Source organism: Sturnus vulgaris, chromosome 16 (genome assembly GCF_052056855.1).
Source record: "Sturnus vulgaris isolate bStuVul1 chromosome 16, bStuVul1.hap1, whole genome shotgun sequence".
NCBI lineage: Eukaryota > Metazoa > Chordata > Aves > Passeriformes > Sturnidae > Sturnus > Sturnus vulgaris.
The window spans coordinates 2,062,076-2,088,282 of NC_142258.1; the positions used below are offsets into that span (position 1 = coordinate 2,062,076).

A 26,207-nucleotide genomic window follows, 5' to 3' on the forward strand; every position below is an offset into this window, starting at 1 on the left:
CTCTTGGATTATCCGTGTGTAATTTGGATTTTGTGTGCCCTCCCTCTCTCTGTAGGTGGAACCAGCTGGACCTGGCCATAGTTCTGCTGTCGATTGTGGGGATCACTCTGGAGGAGATCGAGATGAACGCTGCCCTCCCCATCAACCCCACCATCATCCGCATCATGAGGGTGCTCAGGATAGCCAGAGGTGTGTCCTGCTCCAGGGGGGTCTCCAGCCACCCCAGGAAACCCTTTGGACATCTGTCCTTCCAGCCCCTGCTGCTCCATTTCCAGTGGGGAACATGGAATGGGCAGCTCAGAGACTCAGCTGGGGGTTCCATGAGGTTTCCCAGTTGAAGGTTGGATTTTTCCCAGTTCTGAGGTTGGATTCTGATTCCAGCCTGGGATCACAGAGCACAGTGGGAAGCAATGGCAATTAGGGTTTGGGAAGATGCTTTTCACTAATGAGGTGCCTCCCATTTTCCTGCCTGGGCACGTTGGAGTTCTTGTAGGTTTTTTTTGGAGTTCTTGTAGGGTTTTTTTGTCCATTTTCATAGAATTCCAGGATGGTTTGGGTTGGCCTTAAATCCCACGCAGTGCCACCCCTGCCATGGCAGGGACACCTTCCATCATCCCAGGCTGCTCCAAGCCCCATCCAGCCTGGCCTTGGACACTTCCAGGGATCCAGGGACAGGCACAGCTCCTCTGGGAATTCAATTTCAGCCCCTCCCCACCCTCCCCGGGAGGAATTCCTTCCCCATATCCCATAACCCTGCCCTGTGGCAGTGGGAATCCATTCCCCTTGGGACTGACAGTGATGTTCAGCCCTGCTGGGATGCAGAGAGATCCCCACGTGTCTGAACAGCAACAAGAGAGATTTAAACCTTCCCTGCAAGGCCTGAACCTCGATTTCCATCCTGGATTTTCCCTGCCACACCCCCCCCCCAGCCCTGCTGAGCAGGATTTGCTCCTCATTTCAGTGCTGAAACTGCTGAAAATGGCCACGGGCATGAGAGCTCTGCTGGACACGGTGGTGCAAGCCCTGCCCCAGGTAAGCCCCCAAAATTCCTCCATGCCCAAGGGGAACAGAGGTGCCTTTGGGGACAGCTCTGTGCTTGGTGGCCTCTAGAAGCCACCTGGGGAGGGTCTCAGCTTTCTCCAGGCTCATCCTGGAGGGTGTTTGATGGCAGGACCAAAACGATGGGAGAAGAGTTCCCAGAGGGCAAATTCCTGTCGGCTGAGCTCGTGCAAAGCCCAGATTTCACTGGCAGGTTTGGGAACCAGCAGCAGGGACAGGGAAGGATGTTGGAGAAAGCACTGGGAGCTTCCAGCTCAGGAGTTTTATTTGGGAGGCAGGAACAACCACAGTTATTGACAGAGGTGCTGCAGCCTTGGAAAGGGAAATTGGGGAGATGCTTCTGAGGGTTAAAATCTTGATTTGGGGTCACCAATGACCAAATTCTCTTGAGCTGCAAGAGAAACAACACTTCCAGATTTTGGGAATTTGATAGAATCCTGCAAGTGTTCATTTCCTGGGACTGCCTTTCTATGGATCTGAGAAAAGAAGGAAAGAAACTTTTTGCTGGCTTTCAGTCCTCCATCAGAATTCCAAGGTGTTTGGGTAGATTTTTTTTTTTTTTTTAATTTTATCCTTTTTAAGATGTCTTCTGCTGGTTTGTGGGTGTGCTGGTGTGAGCTCTGATGGTTCAGTGTTTGGAGTTAACTCAGATCCTTGCCCATCCCAATCCCCTGGATCCCAGGAGCAGCCAGGGGCAGACCCAGTGTGGGAGTCTCCTCCAGAGGATGAGTGGCCACAAGAGGATCAGCAGAAAACATGGAATTACCCAAAAAAACACCCCTGGGACTCAGCAACACATGATCTATTCCAAAAGAGCTGGAAAACTTTCTTGGGGAAAAAAAAAAAAAAAAAGGGGGGGGAATTTATTTTCCTTGGAAAAAAAAAAAAAGGAATTTATTTTCCTTGGAAAAAAAAAAAAAGGAATTTATTTTCCTTGCAAAGACCCCTTTGCTTTGCTCTTCATCACTGCCATGAAGAAATTTCTAGTCTGAGCCTTTTGGCATCCAGATTTCCTTGAAGATTTGGGCTGAGGCTAAAGCAGGGATTTACCAACCTGACCCCTGGGCTGGCATTTGAAGAAATCCTTGGGTTTGTGTCTATTTTATTCAATTTCCAAAGCACTGTCACCACAGACCATATTTTCTCTCCCTCCTTGTTTTCTGTCCCTCCCCCAGACAATAGGGTGGCTCCAGGCCAGGCTTTTGCTTTCCTTGGGGTGTTCTTGCAGTTTGCATTCCCAGCAAGGTCCCTTGTCAAGGGAAAACCCCAGGGATATTCCCAGCACATCTCGTGCAGATTTTTTTTAAAAATGCCACTTTGGCCTCGAGTGAAGCTCAGAAAATGAGAAGGGAATTTTAGGAAGAGTTCTCTGACAGCCATCACTCTTCATAAAAACTGCAGCTTTCATTTCCAAGGCAGGGCATGAGTTCCTACCCTAATTGAATTAGCATCCTAAAGCCACAGCTGGAAAATCCTCATAGAATGTGGTTTCTAAGTGACAAAAAAAATACTAATTTAATGTTTATTCATTCAGGTCTGGGGGGAAATTCTTTGGTGTGTGGAGAATTCCCATTTATGGGCTGACAATGACAAGGAGCTGTCACTGCATTTCTGGGGGGTGATTTTCATCAGCTTTGGATTTGGTTTTTATTCAGCAATTTGAGGAACACTTGGAGAACCAATTATCCCCAAATTTGGAGGAATGTAACATTTTGGTCCATGACTGTCACAGGATTGAGCTCCTCTTTTGGGATTTCAGACTGAGCTTGAGCTGCTCCTTGTGTGGTAACCTCTGTCTGCCAGGTCAAAGCCTTCTCCTCCACCTGATCTGTGGGAAAAAATGAGATGGAGAAGTGGGAAAAAATGAGGAGAGGCCACAGAGACAGAAAGAATGGTCAGGGAATGATCTGAGACTGGCACTTTCTCTGCTCACCTTCTCCACGTCCTCTCAACCCCAGAAAAAAAAAAGAAAAGAAAAAAAAAACAAAACAACAGCTCCTGGTTCTTGTTTGAAGGATTCAGTGTTAGGGAATCAGCCCTCCCCTGTGGATGGAATACACTCATGTTTATTCTTCTACTAAAAATACAAATCTGGTGAGTTTAGTCTGAATTAGCCAAGTTCATTTTTTCACTGGATGTGATTTTGCTTCTTTCTTGTAGCCCTTCTCCTTTTCAGAGGAACAGCAGATAAAATACTCTGATAGTCTGGTGAGCAGGAGAGCAGTGAACTCCTTTAATCTCTCGGTGTGGAGCAGCTTTTCAAGACCTGCTTCAAGTGTTTTCCTCTTTCTGAGCTGCTGCTCGTTAGGGCTCCATAATGAATTACACCACTCATCCATCACTGACCATTTCCTTGCTCCTGTGCCTGGCTTTGGAAGCAAAGGCTGCTCTCTAAGGCTCCTGTTTGAGGGTTTTCCTTTTGTCCTTTTCCCAATCTCAGCTTTCCAAAGTCCAGTTCAGCCTTGCTGTGTCAGATTTGGGTTAAAATGCTCCTGGTGGGGGCGAACCCCCAGCAGTCAATGCTGAGCTGCCTCAGCTCTTCCTGGTGGGGAGGACAACTGGAATCCAGCCCAATTCCCACCCTCCAGCAGAAATAAGATGTGGAGCTTCCCTATCAAAAGATCTGGGTTGTTTTCCCTTCTCTGGTCTCACTGGATCCGTGGATGGAACATTAATTCCCTGCAGGCTGGACAAGAGACTCCTCTCTGACTTCAAAAGCTTGGAACTGTCCCCACGGGGACTCGGTGCCACGAAAAAAAAGCCAAGAACTCCTCGCCCCAGCAGAGCCCTGAAGGGCAGGACCTGAATTTGCTCCTGTCCAGGATTTTATCTCCTCTTGGTGCTGTAATTCTTGGGCTTATCTCAACCCGAGCTCCTTTTCTGGCATTGCCCAACAGCAGCTGGGGGACAAAAACAACAACCTGGAGACCCTGGAGAGCCACAGGGATGTGAACTCAGGGAGCAGGAATGGGAATGTGTGAGCAGCCAGCTCTGGGAATGGTGGATTTGGGGAGATGAGGAAGTGTGGGCTGTGCTGCAGAGATCCCTGAGGGGTCGAACAGAATTCCAGAGGAACAAAAACCCTGCTGGGGATTCCACAGGTCCAAAAATCCTGCTGGGGATTCCACAGGTCCAAAAATCCTGCTGGCTCCTGGGGCTGAGGGCACACAGAAGGAGAACCTTGCTCGGGTCAGCCTGAGGTGACTTCACCCTCCAAGGTTCTGGCTCTCCACCAGTCCTGGAATTCTCACAGATTCTCTGTTTTCCAGGCAGATGTGCCCATTTTCTCCTGTGCATTAATCAGGCTGTGTTTTCCCACTGCCAGCATTGCTGCCTTGGCTGGAGAGGGATGGAAGGAAGATGGGGAGGACTCGGGGCCTTGGAAAGGCTTGGCAGGAGTTCAGTTTTATGAGGAATTGCTCTGGACAGGCATCCCAGGGAGCTGAGTGCACCAACAACGGGAATGCCAATGGATGCCAGAGCACCAAGAGGCACAGGGGGAAGCGGCTTCACCCAGGAGAGAGGCAGCAGGAAACACAAAATTCCTTCAGAGCCAGCTGGGGGTGTGGAGAGAGAAGCCCTTCCCTAGAGCTGAGGAGGTTATTGCAGGGTATTTGCAGTGGAAGGGCACAAATCCAGCTGGGATACACCGGGAGAGGCTGCAGCCTCTCCTGGAAGCTCTCCCTGCCCCTCTGGGTGCCCTGGGGACAATGGCAGTGTCCCCACAGCGTCCCAGAAGGGAAGGTCCAGGAGAGTCACAGATACTCACCAGCATCTCCAGCTCTTGTGGCTTCTCTGAGATCCTCAGGGCACCAAGAATTATCTCCAAAACATTTTTCATCTGTGCTCCTCTCCCTGCAGTCCACAGCCCCCCTTGGCGCTGGATTCCCAGGAAATGATGGATAGCCCCTGGCTGCCAGAGAGAGGCGAAATCTGGAGTTTTCTGCGCGCCCAAGTTAAGGGGAGCTGGATGGATCACAGAGCTGAGCTGTTCAGAGCCAGAGCCACTTCTCAGGGCCTGCTGGGGCTGCCAGAGCTGAGGCTGCTGCCAGAGCTGGATTCCTGCTCCTGGTGGAGCATCCCAGCCTGTGGAGAAAAGCTGCTGCCCCCTCCCATTCCCTCCAGCATGATTCATGCACCTTCTCCCTGTCTGCTCTCAGTAGATCTCAGAGCGCTCTGGAGGCATCACTTATGGATCCCCGAGGGAATTCCAAAGGGGAACGTGGAGTTACAGGATGGCAATGATTCTCCAAGGTCACAGACACACACACGGGCTGTCCCTGACCCAGCTCCTGCTCCTCAGCACATCCCTGGGAATGTGCCTGGGGCCCTTCTCCATGCCCAGGCCTTGCTGGAGGCCAAGGGCTGAAGAGGACTTTTCCTTTTCCTTTTCCTTTTCCTTTTCCTTTTCCTTTTCCTTTTCCTTTTCCTTTTCCTTTTCCATCTCCTTCTCCATCCCCTTCTCCTTCTCCTTCTCCTTCTCCTTCTCCTTCTCCTTCTCCTTCTCCTTCTCTTTCTCCTTCTCCATCCCCATCTCCATCTATCTCCATCTCCTCCTTCTCCTTCTCTTTCTCCATCCCCTTCTCCTTTCCCTCTTCCCTCTTCCCTCCATCAAAATCCAGACAATATCTTTTTACAGATAACCTGGCAATAACTCCCATGTCACCCTAAATTCTTTGGGGTTTCATCGATGCCACAAGTTTGCAGGCTGATTTTTCAGGCATCAAAATACTCAGGCTGCTTAGAGCAAAACCCAACGCCCCCTTCTGTTACCTCGACCTCGAAAGTTTGTTTATCACTTTTATTTTAATTCCCTGTAATTATTTGCTCGTTTGCCTCCCCAGCAGTGTCTGTGGTGTGTTTGTGCTCATTTCTAATGGCTCCCAAACCATCAGTGGTCCAGCAGACAGGAGTAGGAAAAGCTATTCCAGAAGGCAGCAGAGGCAGATGAAATAACCCAGCCCAGCCATCCACATCCCTGTTTTATCTTTATTATTCCCTGGAGGATGGTAATAATGTTAGGGAAATTGCAGAGCCAGTTTAGGCTTTATAGCAATTACAGCCTGCACTGGGTGATTGGACTATTCCCATTTCTTTAATATAAAAAATCCCCTCTTTCATCAGCAAGAGCTGTGTTAATTTTATAATGACAGATATCACACTGATAAACTTTCTGATTAAATGAAGCACAGTCAAAATAACCAAAAAAAACTGTGGCTGTGCCACCTCAGAGATGAAAACTCTCCCAAACTCAGAGCTCACTAAATTGCACCTCAGAGACCAGGAATCCCTGGGCTTGACTGCCTGGATCACCTCCTAGTTCTTTGTTTTTTAGGGATAAAATCCCTCTCGCGGTGCTGAGAACTCGCTTTGTCTCAGTCAGGAGCTGCTAACAGGGCGATTAAAGTGGAGCAGAGACAAATGTGAGCAGTTCCTTGCAGGTGGGAGCGGGTCAGGTCGCTCTGCCCTTGGTGTTCTCTGCCTGAATCACCAAAAATCCGCTCCGGGAGGTGTTTGTGAGGCTTGGGTTCTGTGCTGGGATGGAATCCAGCAGGGAGAGCTGTGATGCTGGTGGTGTGAAGAGTTTTTGTGCTGTTTTTATGTCATTTGTCACGTCCTTCAGCTCCCCTGGGGGGCTTGGAACACCTCCAGCAGCACCTGGAGCTGCCGGTGTTGGTGTCTGGGATAAGGATTTTCCCGTGGGACACCAAAAGCTGAAATCTGGGAAGTTCTTGTTGAGAAGAAAAGCAAAAGGCTCAGGGTGTTCTCCACTCCCTGGAGCACTGCAAACCCTCCATGCCAGTGAAACCTTTGGGATCCAGCTCCTCTTGTGGCTTCTTGCTGTCTCAGAGTCCCAAAAAGGGGAAAGGAAACCCAAAACCCAAAGCAGAGCCAGGTCCCAAAGCAGCCCTGCCCCACAGACTGCCCTGGGGTGCCCAAATTCCAGATGAGTGGAGGGTGATGGAGAAGCTGCTGCTTTCCCCAGGGCCATTTTCTGCTCCTTCCCCTGCACAAAGAACTCCCAGGCTGCTGGGAGCCAAGGGGAAGCTGATTTCTCCCTGCTTTGCTCGCGTTGAAAATGTGATGGAGTGATTTCATTCATGACCTCGACTTGCCTGACCCTTCTTCTGCTTTCTCCCTGTGTAGGTAGGGAACCTTGGCCTACTTTTTATGCTCCTGTTTTTTATCTATGCTGCCCTGGGAGTGGAATTGTTTGGCAAGCTCGGTGAGTAATGGTTCTGACGCCGCTCGCTCCATCCGGTTGGTGTTTATTTGGTATCTGGCTGCTTCCTTCTCTCTCTCTCCCTCTCTCATTCTTGGGCCTTCCTCAGCTTCACACTCATGTCCTGGAGATGGAAGTTTTCTCTGGATCTCAGGGTCACAGCTGACACACGAGGATGGAACCCAGAACCTTTCTGACACACACACACACACACACACACACATTGAGGGCTTTGTCCAACGCCACCCTTGGCTGCAGAGGAGCTCTTTGCTGTTTAAATATCATGGATTTGTTCAAGTTTGCTACTGGAGACAGAGCTGGATGGGGGTCATGTTCCTGCTGGAGAGATGCCACCACAAACATGTCCCTGCTCCCCACATCAGCTCTGTGCACTTGGCTGCCACTGCTCTTCCAGCTCCCAGGGCTCGTCTCTCCCAAATTCTCAGCATCACCTTCCCCTCTCTCCATCAGTCAGGAGCCATCCAGCACTCCCTGCTTCTCCAGAATTAATTAATCCTCCAGTCTGAGGACACTGGAGCTGCTCAGGAATGTGCCCAGCACTAAAATCAGAGCAAACCCAACCTTGCCCAGCTTGGGAAATGCTGGTGGAAGGAGCTGTGTCTGCATCCTCAACATTTCCATCCCAATTAGAGCTCCAGGAGCACCAGAAGGGCCCTTCCTGAGCAGAGTTTATGGCTGTCATTAATCCCCTTTATGAGCCCAGCCCTCTGCTCAGATTACAAGTGCCTGAGAGCAGAATAATTCTTTCAACCAAAACCAAATTATTTTTCAGTCTCCTACAAATTCCGGGGGAAAGAATTAGTTCTGCACCCACCCTGAGTGAAACAGTGTGGGTTCATATTCCATCCCTGGAGTTATGGGTGTGTTTGTTCAGTCACAGAGGTGGGAAATGGCTCTTCTGGTGTTTCCACACCCAGCTGGGCAATGCCAGCCCAAGGAACCCCACTGGGGCAGGACTCTGCTTCCAAGCCCAATTTAATGGAAATATTCTCTCCTTTTTCCTGGTCAGTCCACACCAGCCACAAGAACCATCAACCCTCTCTTCCCCCAGGACTGGTCATTTGTGGGTTTTTCTTGGATATTTTTTTGTTGTTTTTCCTTCCAATTTACCTCAGAATAATTACCTAAGACTGAAATGCCCAAGCAAGAGCCATTGCTGCCTGTCCTAATGGATATTTAACGAGGCAGTGTTTTATGGGAAGATGGATATTTCATATGTTCAATTTGCATTCATTAGGCTATTAATTCTCAGGGGGAAAATGTCAAATTGCTCCACTTTATCTCAGTGAAAATATCCCTCGTGGTGGATGTAAAAAAATCATCAACGGGAAAACAGACAAAGGAGGCTGGAGAGCAGGAGTAAAGAAAATCACAGGAATCATAAGATCATGGAATCATGGAAGGGAAAATCACAGGAATCATAAGATCATGGAATAATGGAAGGGAAAATCACAGGAATTATAAGATCATGGAAGGGTTTGGGTTGAAAAGGACTCCAAAGCCCACCCAGTGCCACCCCCTGCCATGGCAGGGACACCTCCCACCAGCCCAGGTTGCTCCAGGTCCTGTCCAACCTGGCCTTGAATGTTTCCAGGGATGAAAATTCCACCAGCAGCATTTCCACACCTCCTGGGTGTCCTGTCCCAAAGTTCTCCAGCTGGAATCCCCTTTCCCCCTGCTCCTCCTGAGCAGGACATCACCGCTCCCTAATAAATAAATCCATGGGACGTAGCTCAGGGTGCCACCCCCAGCTCTGGGGGCTGCTGTGGGTAACCCAGGGTGCCTTGGCTGATGTGCTGCTCCTTCCCTGCCCCACAGATTGCAGTGATGAGAATCCCTGTGAGGGGCTGAGCCGCCACGCCACCTTCACCAACTTTGGCATGGCCTTCCTCACCCTCTTCAGGGTGTCCACGGGGGACAACTGGAACGGCATCATGAAGGTGTGTGCAGTCTCTGGGGGCTTCTCCTCTCTTCTGGGAGAGCTGTAGGTACAGTTTTCAAATGGATTTAGGCGACTCATGGGTGAAAACTAAAATGGTTCCTCTTAAAGCATCAAAATGAGGCTTCCTGGTGTAAAAGCCAGGTGTGTTTTCAAGCAGGGAATTGTCCTAAGTCTCAGCCAGCCTGAAGGTTTGTTCCTGGATATAATAGTTAAGGAAAATGATGCCAGTGTTTTGGCTGGGAGGAGTAGTCATGTGCTCTGTGTCTTTGGGATGTGTTATGGAATACGGGATCATGGAATGGTTTGGGTTGGAAGGGACCTTAAAGCTGATCCAGTGCCACCCCCTGCCATGGGCAGGGACACCTTCCACCATCCCGGGTTGCTCCACGCTCTGTCCAACCCAGCCTGGAACACTCCAGGGATGGGAAACCCAAAACTTCTGGGCAGCCTCTCCCCCTTTAATTCACGATCTCTGTGTTTTCTCTTACTTACAAAGCTGTGCTTTGTGTCCTTTTGGTGTTTGTGCACCTGGAGCCCCAGCAGAGCCCCACTAACCCCTGCCCCGTCCCTTAACACTTAGGATAGCAGTGAAATCCTCTTTTTAGCCCTCACAATGTGCGTTTGGTGTGCAGGACACGCTGCGGGAGTGCACCCGGGAGGACAAGCACTGCCTCACGTACCTGCCCGTCATCTCCCCCGTCTACTTCGTCACCTTCGTCCTCATCGCCCAGTTCGTGCTGGTCAACGTGGTGGTGGCAGTGCTGATGAAGCACCTGGAGGAGAGCAACAAGGAGGCCAAGGAGGACGCAGAGATGGACGCGGAGATCGAGCTGGAGATGTCCAGGGGAAGCGGCGGCAGCAGGAGCGGGGCGGCGGCCACGGAGAGCCGGGGGCTGCACGGGCACCGGGAGCAGAGCCAGGGCAAGCAGCAAAGCCTGGTGAGAGCCTGCACACAGCTGGGTTAGGATAAATTTGGGAGGAAACCTCTGGGGTTCCACACGGAGCCAGAGGAACGGGAGACAAGGAGCTGTCCCAGGGACAGCAGGGATGTCACTGCCACTCCACGCCCTGCAGGTGGAAGGTGCTGGAAATGTTATCCCAGCCGTAATTCCACGGGAGGATTTAAAGTCCGTCTCCCCACTTCATTCTCAGGTTGTGGATTTTAAGTTCAGAGCCATAAAAACCACAGGTCCCTGTGCTGCTGTCCCAGCCAGCCCCTGGCCATTTTTCAGGGCAGCAGGACCAAGGAGCAATCCCAAAAAACCTGGGAATGCTGGCACTGGGAGCCCTGACATGGGATGGGACAAATTCCCCTCACATGGGCACTGCTCAGGTTCCATTTAATCCCACTTTGGGATTTCCAGAGGATCCTGGTGTAAACCTGCAGCTCCCCACTGGCTCTGCTCAGGACATGCAGGACTTGGGAGGCTGGAGGTTCCTGGGTTGATTTTCCAGACACTGATTCCTATCAGTCCTCCAGGAAAACAATCAGAAGTGCAGGGAGGGGAAGGAGGGCGTGAGATAATTGTCTCATCCCATGTCAGCAGCCTGTGATTAAGAGTGAACATGGAATTGCTCTGTCACCGCCATCACAAATAAATCTACCGCGAAATCAGTGGGGGCTTGGAGATTAAATTACATTAAATTAGATTTTTGTGAAATCTATCAGACTCCATTAGGGCGAGGAAAAAGATTTGGTTACACAGCAATGGGGAATTGACTGTTTGAATGTTGTTCCTGACAGACATTCCTGCAGGGAAATGCACAGGTTGCTTTTCTAATCCAGGGAAGAGAGGGCACATCCTTTCACAAGGGCTGGGATTGCAAACAGTGCATTCTCCTTGGGTTTTCCTCATCTTCCAATACTTCCCAAGGACATCAGGAGCCAGGCAAAGCCTCCTTTTAACCCTGGAGGGTTTAACCATGTCCTGCCACCGTCCCACAAAAGCCCAGGCCACCAGGCTGAGGTGGCTGATGTCCCACCCATCGTGGGGTTGTGCTGAACTGTCCCAAACCTTCCCAGCCTCTGTCCTTTGCAGCTGGGAAATCCCAGAGGAATCAGCCCTGTGTGGGGTAGGAGTGAAATCCTCTTTTTAGCCCTTAAAATGTGCATTTGGTGTGCAGGGTGAGGTGACTTCAAATGTTAAACCCAGAGCTGCAGGCAGAGTTTTGGTTTGTGGAGAAAACAGCGTCAGGTTTGATTTTATTGTTGTTGTTGTTGTAAGAATTTATGATACTGAGGAAACTGAGGCAGGGAGGGATCAACAGCTCGGGCTTCCAGCAATCCCCAGATTGGTGGAATTGGAGGAACTGGGGCTTCAGGAGATGCTCCAGGAAGATTCCCAGCAAACCAGAAAGGTTTCAGCCCCCTCTGCTCAGTCCCTCCCCATCACCCCACATGCCCAGGTCCCATCCCGATTTCCAGGGTATGGGATCAGGCTCTGGAGTGCAGCAGGAGGAGGAGCAGCAGTGATGTCTCCAAACCATCCTCACTGTCCAGAGCAGCTCTCCAGGTGGCAGCCAACAAAGGCTTCATATTTCAAGCACTTATTTCCTTTTGAAATTTCCCCACGTCCTTAATTCAGTCAGGTCTCAGCAGCTGAACCCTTAAAAACTGAAGTGGCTGATGTCAAGAAGGGCTCTCTGTTCATTTGTTCCAGCCAGAGACAAACTGAGCTTTAGGAGCCAAACCCTGAGATCCTTTTGTTGGAGTGCTGAGACCTTTTGTTCTCAGAGTGGCTCCGGGCTGTGAAGGAGCCCCAGGCTGCCCCCAGCCCAGGTGGGGATGGAGCTGATGGAGCTGCGATGGCCAAGGACCAGCTGGCACTGGCTGCTGAGGCTTTAATCCATCAGCTGAGAGCCCTGGGTGGCTCCTGGGCACAGCCACGCTTGGCAGAGCCGGATGCCAACGAGCTGTAAATACCTGCTGGCCCCCCCTTCCCAGCCAAGCTCCACAAGCATGGAATAATTGATCTTGGGGTGTGCATCTTCAGGGAGATGAGGAAAGACATTTATAAGGCAGAAATACAAGGGAAAAAAAACAGATTTAACCAGATCCTTGGTGAGCTCCAACCCTGAGAGATCTCAGGGACAGGTTTTGCTGGCAGAGAGGGAAAACAGCCCAGCAGAGCAAAGCAAAATACATTTAATTTAAGACATGCAGCTGGGAAAATGTTTTCAATCAGTCACTGGGAAGGTGACATTAAAGAAAAACCAGAGGGATTAGCTGAGGTTTAGATAAAAGGATAATTTGGGAGGGGAAGTGTCCAGCCAGGCTGCAGGGCCTGGCCCAGGGGCTCCTGCTCCCCCAACACTTGGCCAAGTTGTGGCCAAGCTCCTCCATCAGCACCTCAGGGACATCATTTGTGTCCCTAAAGCTTCCCGTGAGCCCAGCATGGATTTGCTGAGCGGGTTTGAGGTTTGTGGTGTGCTCTGTGTGGGCACTTCCGACCAGACCCATTCAGTGACAACAAAGAAAATTCCCTTTTCTACCCCCACCCTCACTGCCACAACCTTCTCCTTCCCTCTGCCTCCTTCAGGGCTCAGTGGTGCCCAAAATGCTCCAGGTTTTAGGAGAGAGACCTCAAGGTGTGCAGTGGTTAAATGTGTTTAAATGTCTGCCCTGTGAGTGTGTTTTGGGGAGAATTTCCAGGAGGATTTGTTCTGGCCCCTCAGTTTGAGGAGAAGGATGTCACCCTCCTGGAAGCAGCTCCTTGGAACCTCAGATGAGGAAAATGTGAGAAATGCTGCTTGCCTTGTGTGTTTTCCCTGGCTTTTCCTTTCTCTCTGTGTGTCCAAGAGCTGACTTTGGACAAAAAGCTGATTTTTTTAGTGCTGGGTCATTGATGCCTCCCTTTATTCCATCCCCATCCTGAGCTCTTCCCTCTCTGTCCCTTGGCTCTCCTGCATCACGGCACCTGCAGCCTCTGGGTGACACACCTGCACAAGGTTTGGAAGCACCAAAGAGAAGGAAATTCCCCCATAAATTCCCTTTCTGGTTGCTCTGCAGGGCAGTGCAGCCTCCCTGAGGCCCCAGGATCCCCAGAACCTGCTGACAGTCCGGAAGATCTCGGTGTCCAGGATGCATTCCCTGCCCAACGACAGCTACATGTTCCGGCCAGTGACCCCAGCCCAGGCTCCAGTGCCCCTGCACGAGGTGGAGATGGAAACCTACCCCTGCAAAGCCCCAAGAGGTACCAGCCCTGCAGATCCCCCTGCTCTCGGGCAAAAAAATTTGGGGTTTCTCACCGCGAGAAGGATGTGGAGAGGTTGGAGAGTGTCCAGGGGAAGGGAGGGCTCATCCTGGAGGAAAGGATGCTCAGGGGGAAAGTTCTCCCTGATGGGAGGGTGCAGGGTGAGGCTCTGCTCCCAGGGAATAGGGCCAGGATGGGAGGAAACAGCTTCAAGTTCTGCCAGGGGAGGTTTGGATTGGATATCAGGGAAAATTCCTTCACTGGGAGGGTGTTCAAGCATCAGAGCAGGTTCCCAGGGCAGTGGTGGGGTCACCAGGTTCAAAAAACCTGGATCTGGCACTTGGGGACTTGATTTAGTGCTGGCCTTGGCAGTGCTGGATTGATGGAATTAATGGATTCATTGGAATCCGTGGTCTTTCCCAATTTTTCCAATTCATGATTGCACCCACGGGGTGCCCAGGGGGGTTCAGAACCAACCCAAGCATGGCCTGAGCAGGGTTTGATCCCTTTTCATTCATTTAATTCTATCAGCACAACTGTGGTTTCTGCATAATGAACCCTGGTCACTGAGAATTTTAGATTTTCTCTGCTAACCCTCCAGAAGAACACTGCATTTAACCTGAAGCCGTGGAAAAGGCTTCCAAAATTGAATAATAGAACCAAAATTATAAGTGTGTAGCTTAAATAAAAGTGTGTAATATCACACAGTGAAAAATTTAAAGTTTTAAAATATAGTAATGTAGATATCAAACAAGACAGAAGTTTTAGAAGGGAACTTTGTCCTTCTTTTTCACCTTCTTCTTCATAAGTGTAAGTAGTATTTTGTAATTAAATAGAAAAGCCTGCATTACAAGCCATCACTTTCCCAGGAGCAAGCTGGCTCAGATGTCTGGGGGGAAGTGAAGCTCCCAAGCACAGGTACAGGATTTTAGCTGAGGAAGAGGGAGCTCTGCATTCCCTCTGACTCCTTCCTGCCGATCAATAACACCCCCAGGAATAAAAGCTGGAGCTGGGATTGCTTCCAGCACAATTCCTCATGGTTCCAGGCAGGCTGCAGCCTCAGGGCAGCGCCTTTCAGCACCACACACCGAGTTCAGAGCTGCAGGAGTTTCCTGGGGAGCAGAAAGATTTGAAAGCACTCTCTGGTTCTTCCCAAGCTCAGCCTTGTAATGAATGTCATGGAGAGACCCCGTAATTCGGGATTCTCGAGTGCGTGGAGCCTTTGCGGGGGCATTCATGAGTGCATTTCCCTGAAAATTCCCCTTTCTGCCTCTTTTGTCGAGCTGCTTTGAAGGGAAAATCGATCTGAAATACAATCTCTGCCTCCCCTAAAAGCACACGTGCTCCTGGAGTGGCTCCCAAGAACTTTCCCCAGCCTGGTTTCCTTTGATCCAGCGTGGTTTGAAATGCAAGAACTGCTCAGTGGGTTTGCACACCCTGATTTGCTCTGATTTCCCTGGGAGAAGGAACTCTGTGTTTGTTCAGGCTCTCTGGGAGCCAGGCCATGTTCTCTGCTCAGTGTTTATTATTATTTCACCTGCAAATTCCTCGTGAAGGAAAGAAAACAGAGGTTGAGTTTCATGGGCGGCCTCCTGGGGCTGCTTTTCATCCCTGGAGTAGCTGTAAAGCAGGATTTATATCCATATAAAACTGCTGGCACATTGGCAGGGGTGGGTAGAACCCACCAAGAATTCTCTGATGTTTCCCAAATTCCTAAATTTCTCTCCAAAAGCACTGAAGGGATGGATATGATGGCTGTGACTTTTCACCTGGTGGCAAAACCAGCAGCACCCCGAGCTGTGCTGATCCTGAGGTGCCCAAATTCTGCTTCAAGCCACAGATCCATAAATTATATCCAAATAAAATTGAGCCCATGGAGACTCCCATGAGCCCTGTGTTTCCACAGTTTTCAGGATGTCTGATTTTCTCCCAATACTGCACTGACCACACAGTGAAAACCTTGTGGGATGAGCAGATCTCAGCATATTTTGGTTTTAGATACAGTTTGCTGATTTCTTAGAAAAATAAGAGAAAAAATATCCAATTCCAGAGATCTTCAGTGCTCCTGAGCATCCAGTTTGGAGAGGGTTTGGGTTTCCTAAAATGAGAGCTCGATGGAAAGTTTCCAACAGGAGGAAATTCCAACTGAGGACAGGGAGTAGAGCATCGGGTCTGGATTTTATGACTGTGTTTGTGACAGATTTTATGTCAGAGCTTTTCTACATCATAAAAAGCATTTTATAAAGCCTGGAATAACACATGAACAGCACAGACTCAGGTCTAGGAGAGCCCAGAAAAAACCGGGGAGAAGCGGGATGGGGGTGGGAACTCCTTCTGTGGTGCTCTGGAGAAAAGCTCCAAAAGAAAAATTATTAAACACTCACTTTTCTTTGTCCCCACCAACAAATCTGTCTGTGAAGTGCAACTGTGATGTGTCTGGATGGCTTTTGCCAGGGGTCCAAGTTCCCTGACCCTTGGGTGAGATCTCTTGCAGTGATGGATAGGGGTGTTTTTAACACGGAGCTGGGCAGCGCTGCAGGAACAGCCGCTGGCTTTCAAACTAATGAGGACAATAAATCCTGCAGCCAAAAACCAGAGGAGCAGGAGATCTTTCAAACAACTCCCAAGTGCAGGAAAGCAGCACCAGGGATGGGCTGGGGAGGAGGGATGGCCTTCAGACCCAGCCTGGGAGGCTTTGGGAAGGAAAGATTCCAGCCTGTCCACAGCTCAGGGATGTCAGAGCACTTGGAGCAGCTCCTGGTGGGACCACGCTGAGCCCAGCTGAGCCTTGGGGACAGCCCCTGGTGGTGGCGCTGGGCTGTGGTGGCCCTGGGACAATGCTGAGCCTTGGGGACAGCCCCTGGAGGTGGCCCTGGGCTGTGGTGGCCCTGGGACAATGCTGAGCCTTGGGGACAGCCCCTGGTGGTGGCCCTGGGCTGTGGTGGCCCTGGACGTGCAGAAGTTGTAGAGTATCCTGAGTTAGAAGGGACCCAGGAGGATCAGAGCCACCCCAACATCTGTGACCTCCCTGCCATCCCCGCTGAGGTTCCAAGCAGCAGACAGGACAAGGGACAAGGTTTATAATCCCAAAGGGATTAAAATCCCAAAGGTTTACGCTGAGGTTTGGAATTCCAGCCATCCCCAAAGGCTTTTTCCCTTCTCCCTGCTGCGTTTTCTCCCTCAAAGCTGGGGATGCCCAGGCCGAGCAGTGACTGTTCCCTCTGTCCTCCCTAGGATCCATCAGCTCCACGCGCTCGCAGCCCGTGGGGAGCTCGTGGCTGCGGGTGCCCGAGGAAGGGCGGCGCGGCAAAGTCCCGGCCCCGCCCGGCACGCCCCGATCGGCTGCGCTGCACAGGCTGCTCTGCAGACAGGTGAGCGGCCAGCTGCGCGCACAGGTAACCATGAGTGTCAACAGGTAACCATGAGTGTCACACAGGGAACCCTGAGTGTCACACGGGTAACCCTGAGTGTCACACACAGGTAACCATGAGTGTCACACAGGGAACCCTGAGTGTCAACAGGTAACCCTGAGTGTCACACAGGTAACCCTGAGTGTCACACAGGTAACCCTGAGCTGTCACACACAGGGAACCCTGAGCTGTCACACACAGGTAACCCTGAGTGTCACACAGGGAACTCTGAGTGTCACACACAGGGAACCCTGAGTGTCACACACAGGTAACCCTGAGTGTCACACACAGGGAACCCTGAGTGTCACACACAGGTAACCCTGAGTGTCACACACAGGGAACCCTGAGTGTCACACACAGGGAACCCTGAGTGTCACACAGGGAACTCTGAGTGTCACACACAGGGAACCCTGAGTGTCACACAGGGAACACCTGAGCTGTCACACACAGGGAACCCTGAGTGTCACACGGGTAACCCTGAGTGTCACACAGGTAACTCTGAGTGTCACACACAGGGAACACCTGAGCTGTCACCTGCTTCCTCCCCTTCTTTGCCAGGTGTCTCTTTGTGTGTCTTTCTTTGGAGCAGAGAGAATTCCTGTTTCGGAACAAAACATGCTGGAAATTTCAAGTATATATTTTTTTAAATAAGAAAGATTTTTTTTAAATGAATACATATAATAAATATGTATAATAAATATATATTTTTAAAATAGAAATTTTAAATACAAGTTTTAAATATTATTCTTAAATATAAATTTTAAATACAAATTTTAAATATAAATTTTAACTCTAAGTTTTAAATATAAAATTTAAATACAATTTTTATATCTATAGTTTTAATAGAAATTTTAAATAGCAATTTTAAATATCATTTTAAAATAGAAAATTTTAAATATAAATAAAATATAAAATATAAAATATATAAATATATATAAATATAAATAAATATAAATATATATAAATATATATAAATATATATAAATTATATAAATATAAATTATAAGAATTATATATTATTACCTAAATTATATATTATTATATAAATTATATAAATATCTATACATTAAAAAAAATTAAATATAAGTTTTAAATATAAATTTTAACTATCAATTTTAAATAGCAATTTTAAAAATAAATTTTAAATACAAAATTGAAATACAAAATTTAAATACAAATTGTTCATATCAATTTGAAATACAAATTTGAAGTACAAATTTTAGATATAAATTCTAAACACAAATTCAGCTACAAATTTTAATTATAAATTTTAAACATAGATTTTAAATACAAATTTTTAAAATTTTTAACCCTTTAAGTGTGGCGGAAATAAGACGCACAGCTATATGGTGTCTTTCCTGACAGGAAAAAAGAGCCAAGTTTATTCAGAAACACTCTTGGTTTTATGGCAGGACTGCAACTCCAAGAGTAGAGAAAAGGAGATTGGTTCAGAGAGAAGAAACCCTATTTTCAGGGTCTGGTTACACACTACAACAGGTGTTTTATTTTTGTTATTAATTCTTTTTTATTTTGACCAAATTATCACCATGGGAGAAATTCTCCCTAGCCTTGAGCTGGACCAGCTCATGGGCTGGGAACAGAGCTGAAAAAAACCTGGAATATTTTTCAGGCTGTCATTTTCTTATTCTCAATCTGTGTCCCACAGTCACCTTAAAGAGACAACTTTATTGTAAAACACAGCTTAGAGTCTCTCACAACTCCGAGGGCAGAATAAATGGGTGCAGAGAAGGTGACAGCTCTTCACAGGCTGAGACACGTATCCAACAGGTGCCTTATTTTTGTTATTAATTCTTCTTTTCTGTTTACATCAGAGGAGACCAGCTGGCTTTAGGAAAGAAGTGGACTGGAAAAAACTCTCACAAGATTTTTTTCCCTCAGCCCATTTCTCTCTGCTCCCGTTCCAGGAGGCCGTTCGGACGGACTCGGTGGACGGCCAGGCTGCGGAACGCCAGGACAACCTGCAAGCAGATCCTGGAGAGCCCCAAGCATCGGCACAACAACCCCAGGGCAGCCTGAGCCCCAGCCCTCTCCATTCCCCGCTCCCGGCCACCCCTCCACGCTCGCCCCCGTCCTCGCCGCACCGGCCCCCGGCCGCCGTGGCACGGAAGCACACGCGTGGCCAGCACGGCATTCCCAGCCGGCCGCCCAGCCCCGGCAGCCCCTCCAGCGCCGAGGGCTGCCAAGGAGAGCCCTCGGACCTGGCCGATGAGGAGGTTCGGCACATCAACAGCTCGGCCAAAGACTGGGCACAGGAGCGCTCGGAGCCCGGCAGCCGCTCCACGTCGCCTTTCACCTCCCCGGCGCCGTCCCCAGTGCCCCTCAAGAACTGCAGCACAAGCAGCCTCTCCCGCAAGGAGAAGGACTTGAAGAAGTTCTACAGCACCGACGCCAAGGGCTTCCTCGGCAAGCCCAACTGGGCCGACGAGCAGCGGCGGCATTCCATCGAGATCTGCCCCTCCGGCAGCGCCCCGGACTGCGGCTTCCAGGAGCCCAGCGAGGACAAGCAGAGGCCCCCTGGCCACGTCCAGCCGGAGGCCGACTACATCCACGGAGCCCGGAGGAAGAAGAAGATGAGCCCGCCCTGCATTTCTATAGATCCTCCCATGGAGGATGAGGGAGCGGCGGCCCCGCGCACCAAACCCTCCGAGAACACCCTGCTGCGGAGGAGAACGCCGTCCTGCGAGTTTCCGGCGTACCGAGAATCCCTGGAGCTCCCGGAGAGCCAACCCCCGTGCCGTGGGGAGCACCTGAGCATCCCCAACTTCTCCTTCGAGCAGCTGGACGGCGGCTCCTTGAGCAGCCTCTCGGAGCTGCGGGACAGTGGCCAGTCCACGCCGGCCTCCGCGGACTCGGAGCCGAAAAAGACGGAGCTCTTAAAAACTCCTCGGGGCAACGGCGAGAGGAGCAAAGAGCAGCTGGGCACTGCCAAGAGCGCCCTGCGGAAGCAGGACTTGGGCCCCGTGACTGTCGCCACAGAAGAAGGCAGGGACGAGCCAGTATAGCTGCTGGGATGGGGGACAGGGGGGGTCTCAAGGGCTTGTCACCAACGTGGGGGTTCCAAAGCGAGGGGACCGAGGGCCACCCACTCGTTGGGAAGCGCTGTGGAAGTTTGCAAAAAAAAAAAAAAAAACACACACACACACATACACACACAGACACACACGAGGGAAAAAATGAGAAGGAAACCAAACCAACGGCTGGAGGAAACTGGGGATGGGTTTTTTTGGGGGGGTTTTGGCAAAAGGTTTTGGGGTTTCTTTTCTAAGGGTTGATGCAGGGGTGGCTTCGTTCCTCCCACCCCGCTCCGTGGCCTCGATCACATTGATTCGGGTCCAAGGTGGTGGAGGTTGGGATTTGGGGGGAATCTCTTGGGGTTTTGTTGTTTTGTTGGATTTGTTTTTTTGTTTTTTTGTTTTTTTATTATTATTATTTTATTTTAAAGATGCTCAAACTTTTCCTGAGGCACCTTTTTTGAGCTGTCGCGTTACGCTGGAGTGCCTGGGAGCTGGACATTGTCTGTATATCAGCAGTTCTATAAATAAAAATTCTGTATTTGTGAGCTACAAAACGAGGAAACAACAACAACAAAAAAAACCTGGGAAAAAAAAAAAACAGACCCACAAAAACTCTCTCTTCATAATGCACATATTTTTATAGAGAAACAGAGATGCTGTTTTTTGCATTACATGGGTGGTGTTTCCTTGGGTTTTCTGTGGAATTAATTATTCCAGACATTCATTTTCCAAATGTTTCTCCTCTTTCCTCACTTCCCTTCTTTCCCTTCCCTCCACCATCACCCCACCAGCTTCTTCTCACAGCTGATGCTTCTGACGTCTTGCTCATTTTCTTTTGTACTTTAGAGGTTGTCCTAATTACAGACAAAAAAACCAAATCACTACTGAATTGTAGCCAGTGCAATAATAATAAGTTATTCATTCTTCTTGTGTGTCCAACTGTCCTGTTGCTTTTTTTCCCCCCCTTTTCTTTTTTTAACTGAAATTCAGGTTAAACGTCGCAATAATCTGAACTAACGTGCACAAAGACGGTTTCTTGTGTTACAAAGAGAAAAGACTAATGAAAAAAAAAGGAAAAAAAAACTACATTTACAGAGAGACTAAAAAAAAAAAAAGAAAACTGAACAAATAAATAGTAAATTATTTAAGAAATGTATTTTGTTTACTGCAGTTCTAAGTAAATTATTGATACAGTGTGTAAAGGTGTAAAGAGCTGTCGTAGGTGATGTTCTCTGTGAGCATTTAAGGTGATGATTTGTCCTCCTCGTGGCAGAACAACTCCGACCCCTCTGGGCAGTTTCACTCCCCATCCCTGGACACCTTCCCTTCCCAAGGCCCTTCCAGAAGCCTCTAGAGGAATCCAGGTCACCTTTTACCACTACTTTGGGGTGGGGGGGGGGGTTATTTTGCAGCTTTTGGGGTTGATTTTCCTTTTTTCCCCCCTCCTCCCCCACCCCTCCTGCAGGCTCTGTGTCCATGGGAAATGGGAGCAGGAAGGAGCCCGTGGACACCCAGGGGGGAATGAACCCATCCAGCCCTTTCCGTTTGGTTCCTTCCGTGCCGCCTCATATTTATGCCTTCACATTTATCTTCTGTTATCGATGCATCCATTACTCCAAAGGAAATGTATCTTGTTTCACATCTATTAAACTGTATAAACTGGAAGCGTGGCCTCCCTTTGTGCCGCAGCGGGGGGAGCCCAGGTGTCCCTCCCTCCCTCCCCCAGAGCTCGGCATGCCCTGAAAAAAAAATCTTTGTTCAACCTCTCCAAGGTGCAGCCCCCTCCAGGTGTGAACCGTCCCTGCTGGAGCCGGGGGCTTCTCTCCCACCTCCCCCTGAGCTCAGAGAATCCCTCACCTCACCCAGGAGTCTCCATATGTTGATCCTGCTGCTTCCGAGGAGCACCTGCGCCGCTGTAATTAAGAGTCATTTAGAATTATTGTAAATAATGATTCTGTCTCGGTGGGATGGCGAGGAATTCCAGAAAAGAGCTGCGAAATCCATGATTAACTGCGCTTCGGGGAGGATGGCAAACTCCTTTTGCTGCAGTTTAAGGAGGGGAGGCTGAGTCCTGCCTGGAGGTGTGCGGGATGCTCTGGGGTGTTTTTAACATAAGGGGACACTCAGGGTGTCATTTACTGCTGGGATTATTCAGCTTTGCTGGAAAAAGTCTGAATTCTCTCCTGGCCTTGGGCCTGAATTCCCTTCAGGGGGTAAATCCTCTCGGCACGGGGCTGGTGGCTGATGGTGGTGATGGAGAGGGGGGCGTGGAAAAACTTGGAAGGGCTTGAGGCCACGGCAGGGTTGGGAATGAGTTGGGATATCTGCTCCTGCTTCTGGCCCTGCTCACCCTTCCCAAAGGCCTTCCCAAATCCCTCAAAGCTCATCAGGACCCTAAACCTCATCCTTGAGCCTACAGGAACATCCTGGCAGCGTGGGGAGGATCGAACTCCAGCTGAATTTTCCAAGAGCAGAGAGTGACCGTGGATTGCTCCCTGGTGCCTCTTTTGGGAACACTCACCTGGACTTGCAGGTGCAAAACCCCCACAGCTGCATCCTCAGACCTGGCCAGGACCAGAGAAACTATTTAATATCAGCCAGTGTTAATTTTGTTGATTAAATCTCTGCAGCATTAAGCAATTTCCCCCCGGACTGTCTGCAAGCCTTGCTTAAGATCGGAAGTGAAAAGCACGGGGTAAATGCAAGTCATGATTATTTAATTGGATCGATTTCTATTTTGCATTTTTAATGGCCATTCAGACCTGTCCATTTATCAACCAGACTCTGCCCCACCACTTTCCATTCCAGCAAAGCCACAGCCCGCAGGGATGGGAGCTGTGTCCATCTGGGCTGGCCCAGAGCCACCTCAGCACCCTCTGAGGAGCAGGAATCAAGCAGGGATTTAAAAACCACCGTGCTGAGGAAGGAAACCATCACAGGGGCTCTGCTTCAAGGGTAAATCTCAGATGGCATCGATCTGAAATTCTCTTTGTCGTGCTGGGGAGGGAAAAAAGCTTTCAAAAATACCAACCACCAAATCTGACGCCATCCTGGGTGCAATTAGCCCCAACCTTAATCTGTCAGAGCTGTGAGATCATACAGGTTGCATGAATGCTAATAAGCATTTGATATTTGTACAAGCTTTCTGGGGATGAATAATTCAATTGACTTCATCCATTAAATTTCCCCTATTAAGTTTTCAAGCCGTGGCTGGGTTTTAATGGCTGGGGCCACCTCATCCTCCAGACGAGGGGGCTTAATTAGGAATTTTAGCACACCCTGACAGAGCCACAGGGGCTGAAATCTCTGTGGCTCTTTGGGTTTTGAGCAGCTCGTGTCTCTCTGCTGGAGCCCTGCTGAGCCCCTGGAATAACTCCAGCTCACACCAGGTGGGTGCTCCAATCCTCCTCCAGCATTATTTAACCCTTTCCATGGGGCCAGCCCCTCTCTGGAGGCTGGGAAAGTGCTGAGGGGCTGCTTGGGATGAGGGATGTGCAGCTGCACCCATGCACCCCCTGGATTTTGGCACCACTCCATGATTCTGTGGGTCCCTTCCAACTCAAGATATTCTATAATTCCGTGATTCCCTGAAATTCACTGATGCAGAGACATGACCAGGACTGTTCCATACCCAGCTTGGGCTGCTCCTCATGCCAGGACCCCTCACTCATGTCCCTCACTTGTAGGTCAGCCTTGGGTTGGTTTGTTCCAGCTGGGGGTGTTGGGTTATCCAGTGAAAAATAAATCTGTTCACAATGAAAGGGAGAAAATGCCAACGACCCTCATTAAGTCACACCACAGGGAAGAACCAGATTAATGATTTGAATATTTGATTGAAGTCCCCTGGAGCAGCTTATTCTGATTCTGCTTTGCCCCACGTGGAGGCACAAGCTGCCAAGGGCCTGTGGCCATGTGTGCAGGCTCTGTTGGATGCATGGAAAACAGCATTCCCACCTGAGTTATTCCCAAAAAATGCAGCCACCACTGGACAACAAGCAGGAGGGCTCCATGCCTGGCAGGAGAAGGAGCTCGTTTACCCTCCCCTCTTCTCCCTGCTTTCATTCCTTATGTCCTTATCAAATCCAGCTGCCCTGCTGGGCACCACCTCCCCGGGTCTTCCTCACCCTCTCCCCTCCCTGCCTCTGTGTCAGTTTATTCTGACCGGCTCATTAATTAGTTCTGCTCATTAACCAGAAGAAATCTCACCAATGATAACGAGTTCCAATACCAATTAATTCTTCAGGGAAGACCAGGCACTTCACAGCCCCTTGGCAGTGACAGCATCAGAAGCCAGCAGGGCCCCTGGCATGGGGCTGGCGGCCACATGGACACAGGGATCATCCCTGGAAGTGTCCAAGGACAGCTTGGACAGCAGGCTGCGATGGGGGAAGGTGTCCTTGCCCATGGCAGGGGGTGGAATGGGATGAGCTTTAAGGTCCTTTCCAGCATAAACCGTTCTGGGATTCAGCCACAGGACACAAAACCCACCTGGCTTCACCCAGGTGCCTTCCCACCACACTCAGGTTCCAGGTAAATATATCCAGCAGGAATTACAGCAGGGATATCCCCGCTGTGTGCTGCTGTGAGACCCCACTCCTTCCCTGTTTGATTTGAGCAGCAGGAGCACAAGGCAGGGAAGACAAAGGGCAGGGAAGCTCCCTGCAGCCTCCTGGCAGGCAGGGATGAGTCAACGCTGTGCAAACAACTCTAAAAATACAAAGGCTTTATTGCAGATTAATGACACCATCAAATGTATTTCACTGGCCATTTACCAGGTGTTGATCATAAATATTTGGGATTCGAAATAAACTTTTGTGCTGTGCCACTGCCGTGGTGTTTGTGTCTCTCCCACCTTCCCTGGATCAGCCCCCGGGGTTTGAGCAGGTAATGGAGACAAAGGAGCTGCTCCTGCTCCCTCCCTGCAGCACAGGGTCCTCTTCCCACTCTGTTTTCCGGGGATCTGCAATTGCAGTGGATGAGGCCAGAGCTGGGGAGATGGGCAGGAGATACCTCCCACAGGTATCCCCCGCTGGCACTGCAGCCTGACAGCTCTGCCCAGGGCTCATCCCGAGGTAATTCCAGGGAAATGCAGGGGAAGGGCTCACCCCAACTCTCTCCAGCCTCCCTGGGAGCCCCTGGACCTGGAGCCAGGCAGCCTGGGCAGGTCACAGTGCCTGGGTTTGATTCTGAAGCTCGCAGTGACAGAGATCCCAACAGTTTGGATTTTTCCAGTCCCCTGGCAAACAGAATTCCCTCAGCTGTTTGACATGCCTCCAGCACAGAGCCAGTGCTTCAGGGACACTGGGAATGGTTCTCCAGGAGCTGGGATCCAACCTGGAGGAGGTGACAAGTCAGTGATCAGCAGGAGCCTGTCCTTCCTCCCTGTGAGGATGACCACGGCTCCAAAGTCTCCAGGGAGGCTTCCCGTGAGTCCCATCACAAATCACAGGATCAGGACAAGTCCTGGAGAAGAGGACAATGTTTTAAATGGCCAGGAGAAACAGCATCATTGCTAAATAACACCCATGGTTATTAAGAATAAACCTTCATCATGCATGGAAATCCAACTCTCTGATGGAGCATTAATTAAGTTTTCCAGCAGGATAAAACCACTTCCTTGCCTGGGATTTCACTCTGCTCACAAAGATTAAAAATACAGCTAATTAAAACAAGGCTGGCATGCAAAGAAGGGAAGAATAAAAGGTCTTGTTATGGCTGGGAGGGGACAGAATCCTTCCAGATGCAGGTACAGATGAGTCAGGGCTGCTGAATAACCCCCCTGCTGTCCCTGTGCCATGGGGAAGGTCTCCCAGTGCTGGGAGAGCTCCTCCAGCAGCTCTATATCACCTGCCAGGCAACAAAAATGTCCTGAAACTGGCTCCAAGGTAGCTGGTAGCCAAGAGCAGTGTTAATTAAACAGCCTCACTAGCTGCTCCAGACAGCTGCTCCAGAACTGCTCCACTTCCCCCACACCCCTGATCATTTTCAGTTCAAATGAATTCTTTTCCCTGAAGCATTTCTGAAGGGCTGTGGAGAAAGGATAACATTTCAGGCATTCCTTCCCATCTCTCCTGCTTTCCTATCCCATTCTTCTCTTGGCCAAATTTGTTTGGCCTGAAAAACTGAGTTGAAATAGTTATTGACAGAGAACTGAAATGCGAAACTTCACATCTAGAATGTGAATCACATCAGAGAACTGAAATTTCACATCTACTGAAATGTGGAAGGGCTCCTACCAGTCCTCCCACCCATGCCCAGAGGGTGTGGCAGCAATCAATCACCCCCAAAATTCCTCACAGAGAGGGGAACGTGGTCTGGGATGCA

General features: G+C 49.8%; 1 protein-coding gene across 2 annotated transcripts in view; it reads left to right on the plus strand.

Annotated features, from left to right (window-relative positions):
• The window catches only part of LOC106863785 (voltage-dependent T-type calcium channel subunit alpha-1H), a 115,602-nt gene extending 94,054 nt beyond the window's left edge, over positions 1-21,548 (plus strand). For both annotated transcript variants that reach the window (XM_088174233.1, XM_088174234.1), the window contains exons 26-33: positions 56-189; positions 962-1,032; positions 7,207-7,285; positions 9,122-9,243; positions 9,878-10,183; positions 13,255-13,438; positions 16,673-16,809; positions 18,774-21,548. In XM_088174233.1, coding sequence (XP_088030359.1) covers positions 56-189; positions 962-1,032; positions 7,207-7,285; positions 9,122-9,243; positions 9,878-10,183; positions 13,255-13,438; positions 16,673-16,809; positions 18,774-19,871 — 2,131 coding nt within the window. In that variant the 3' untranslated portion in view covers positions 19,872-21,548. The remainder of the gene's footprint in view (positions 1-55; positions 190-961; positions 1,033-7,206; positions 7,286-9,121; positions 9,244-9,877; positions 10,184-13,254; positions 13,439-16,672; positions 16,810-18,773) is intronic.
• Positions 21,549-26,207: the final 4,659 nt, after the last annotated feature.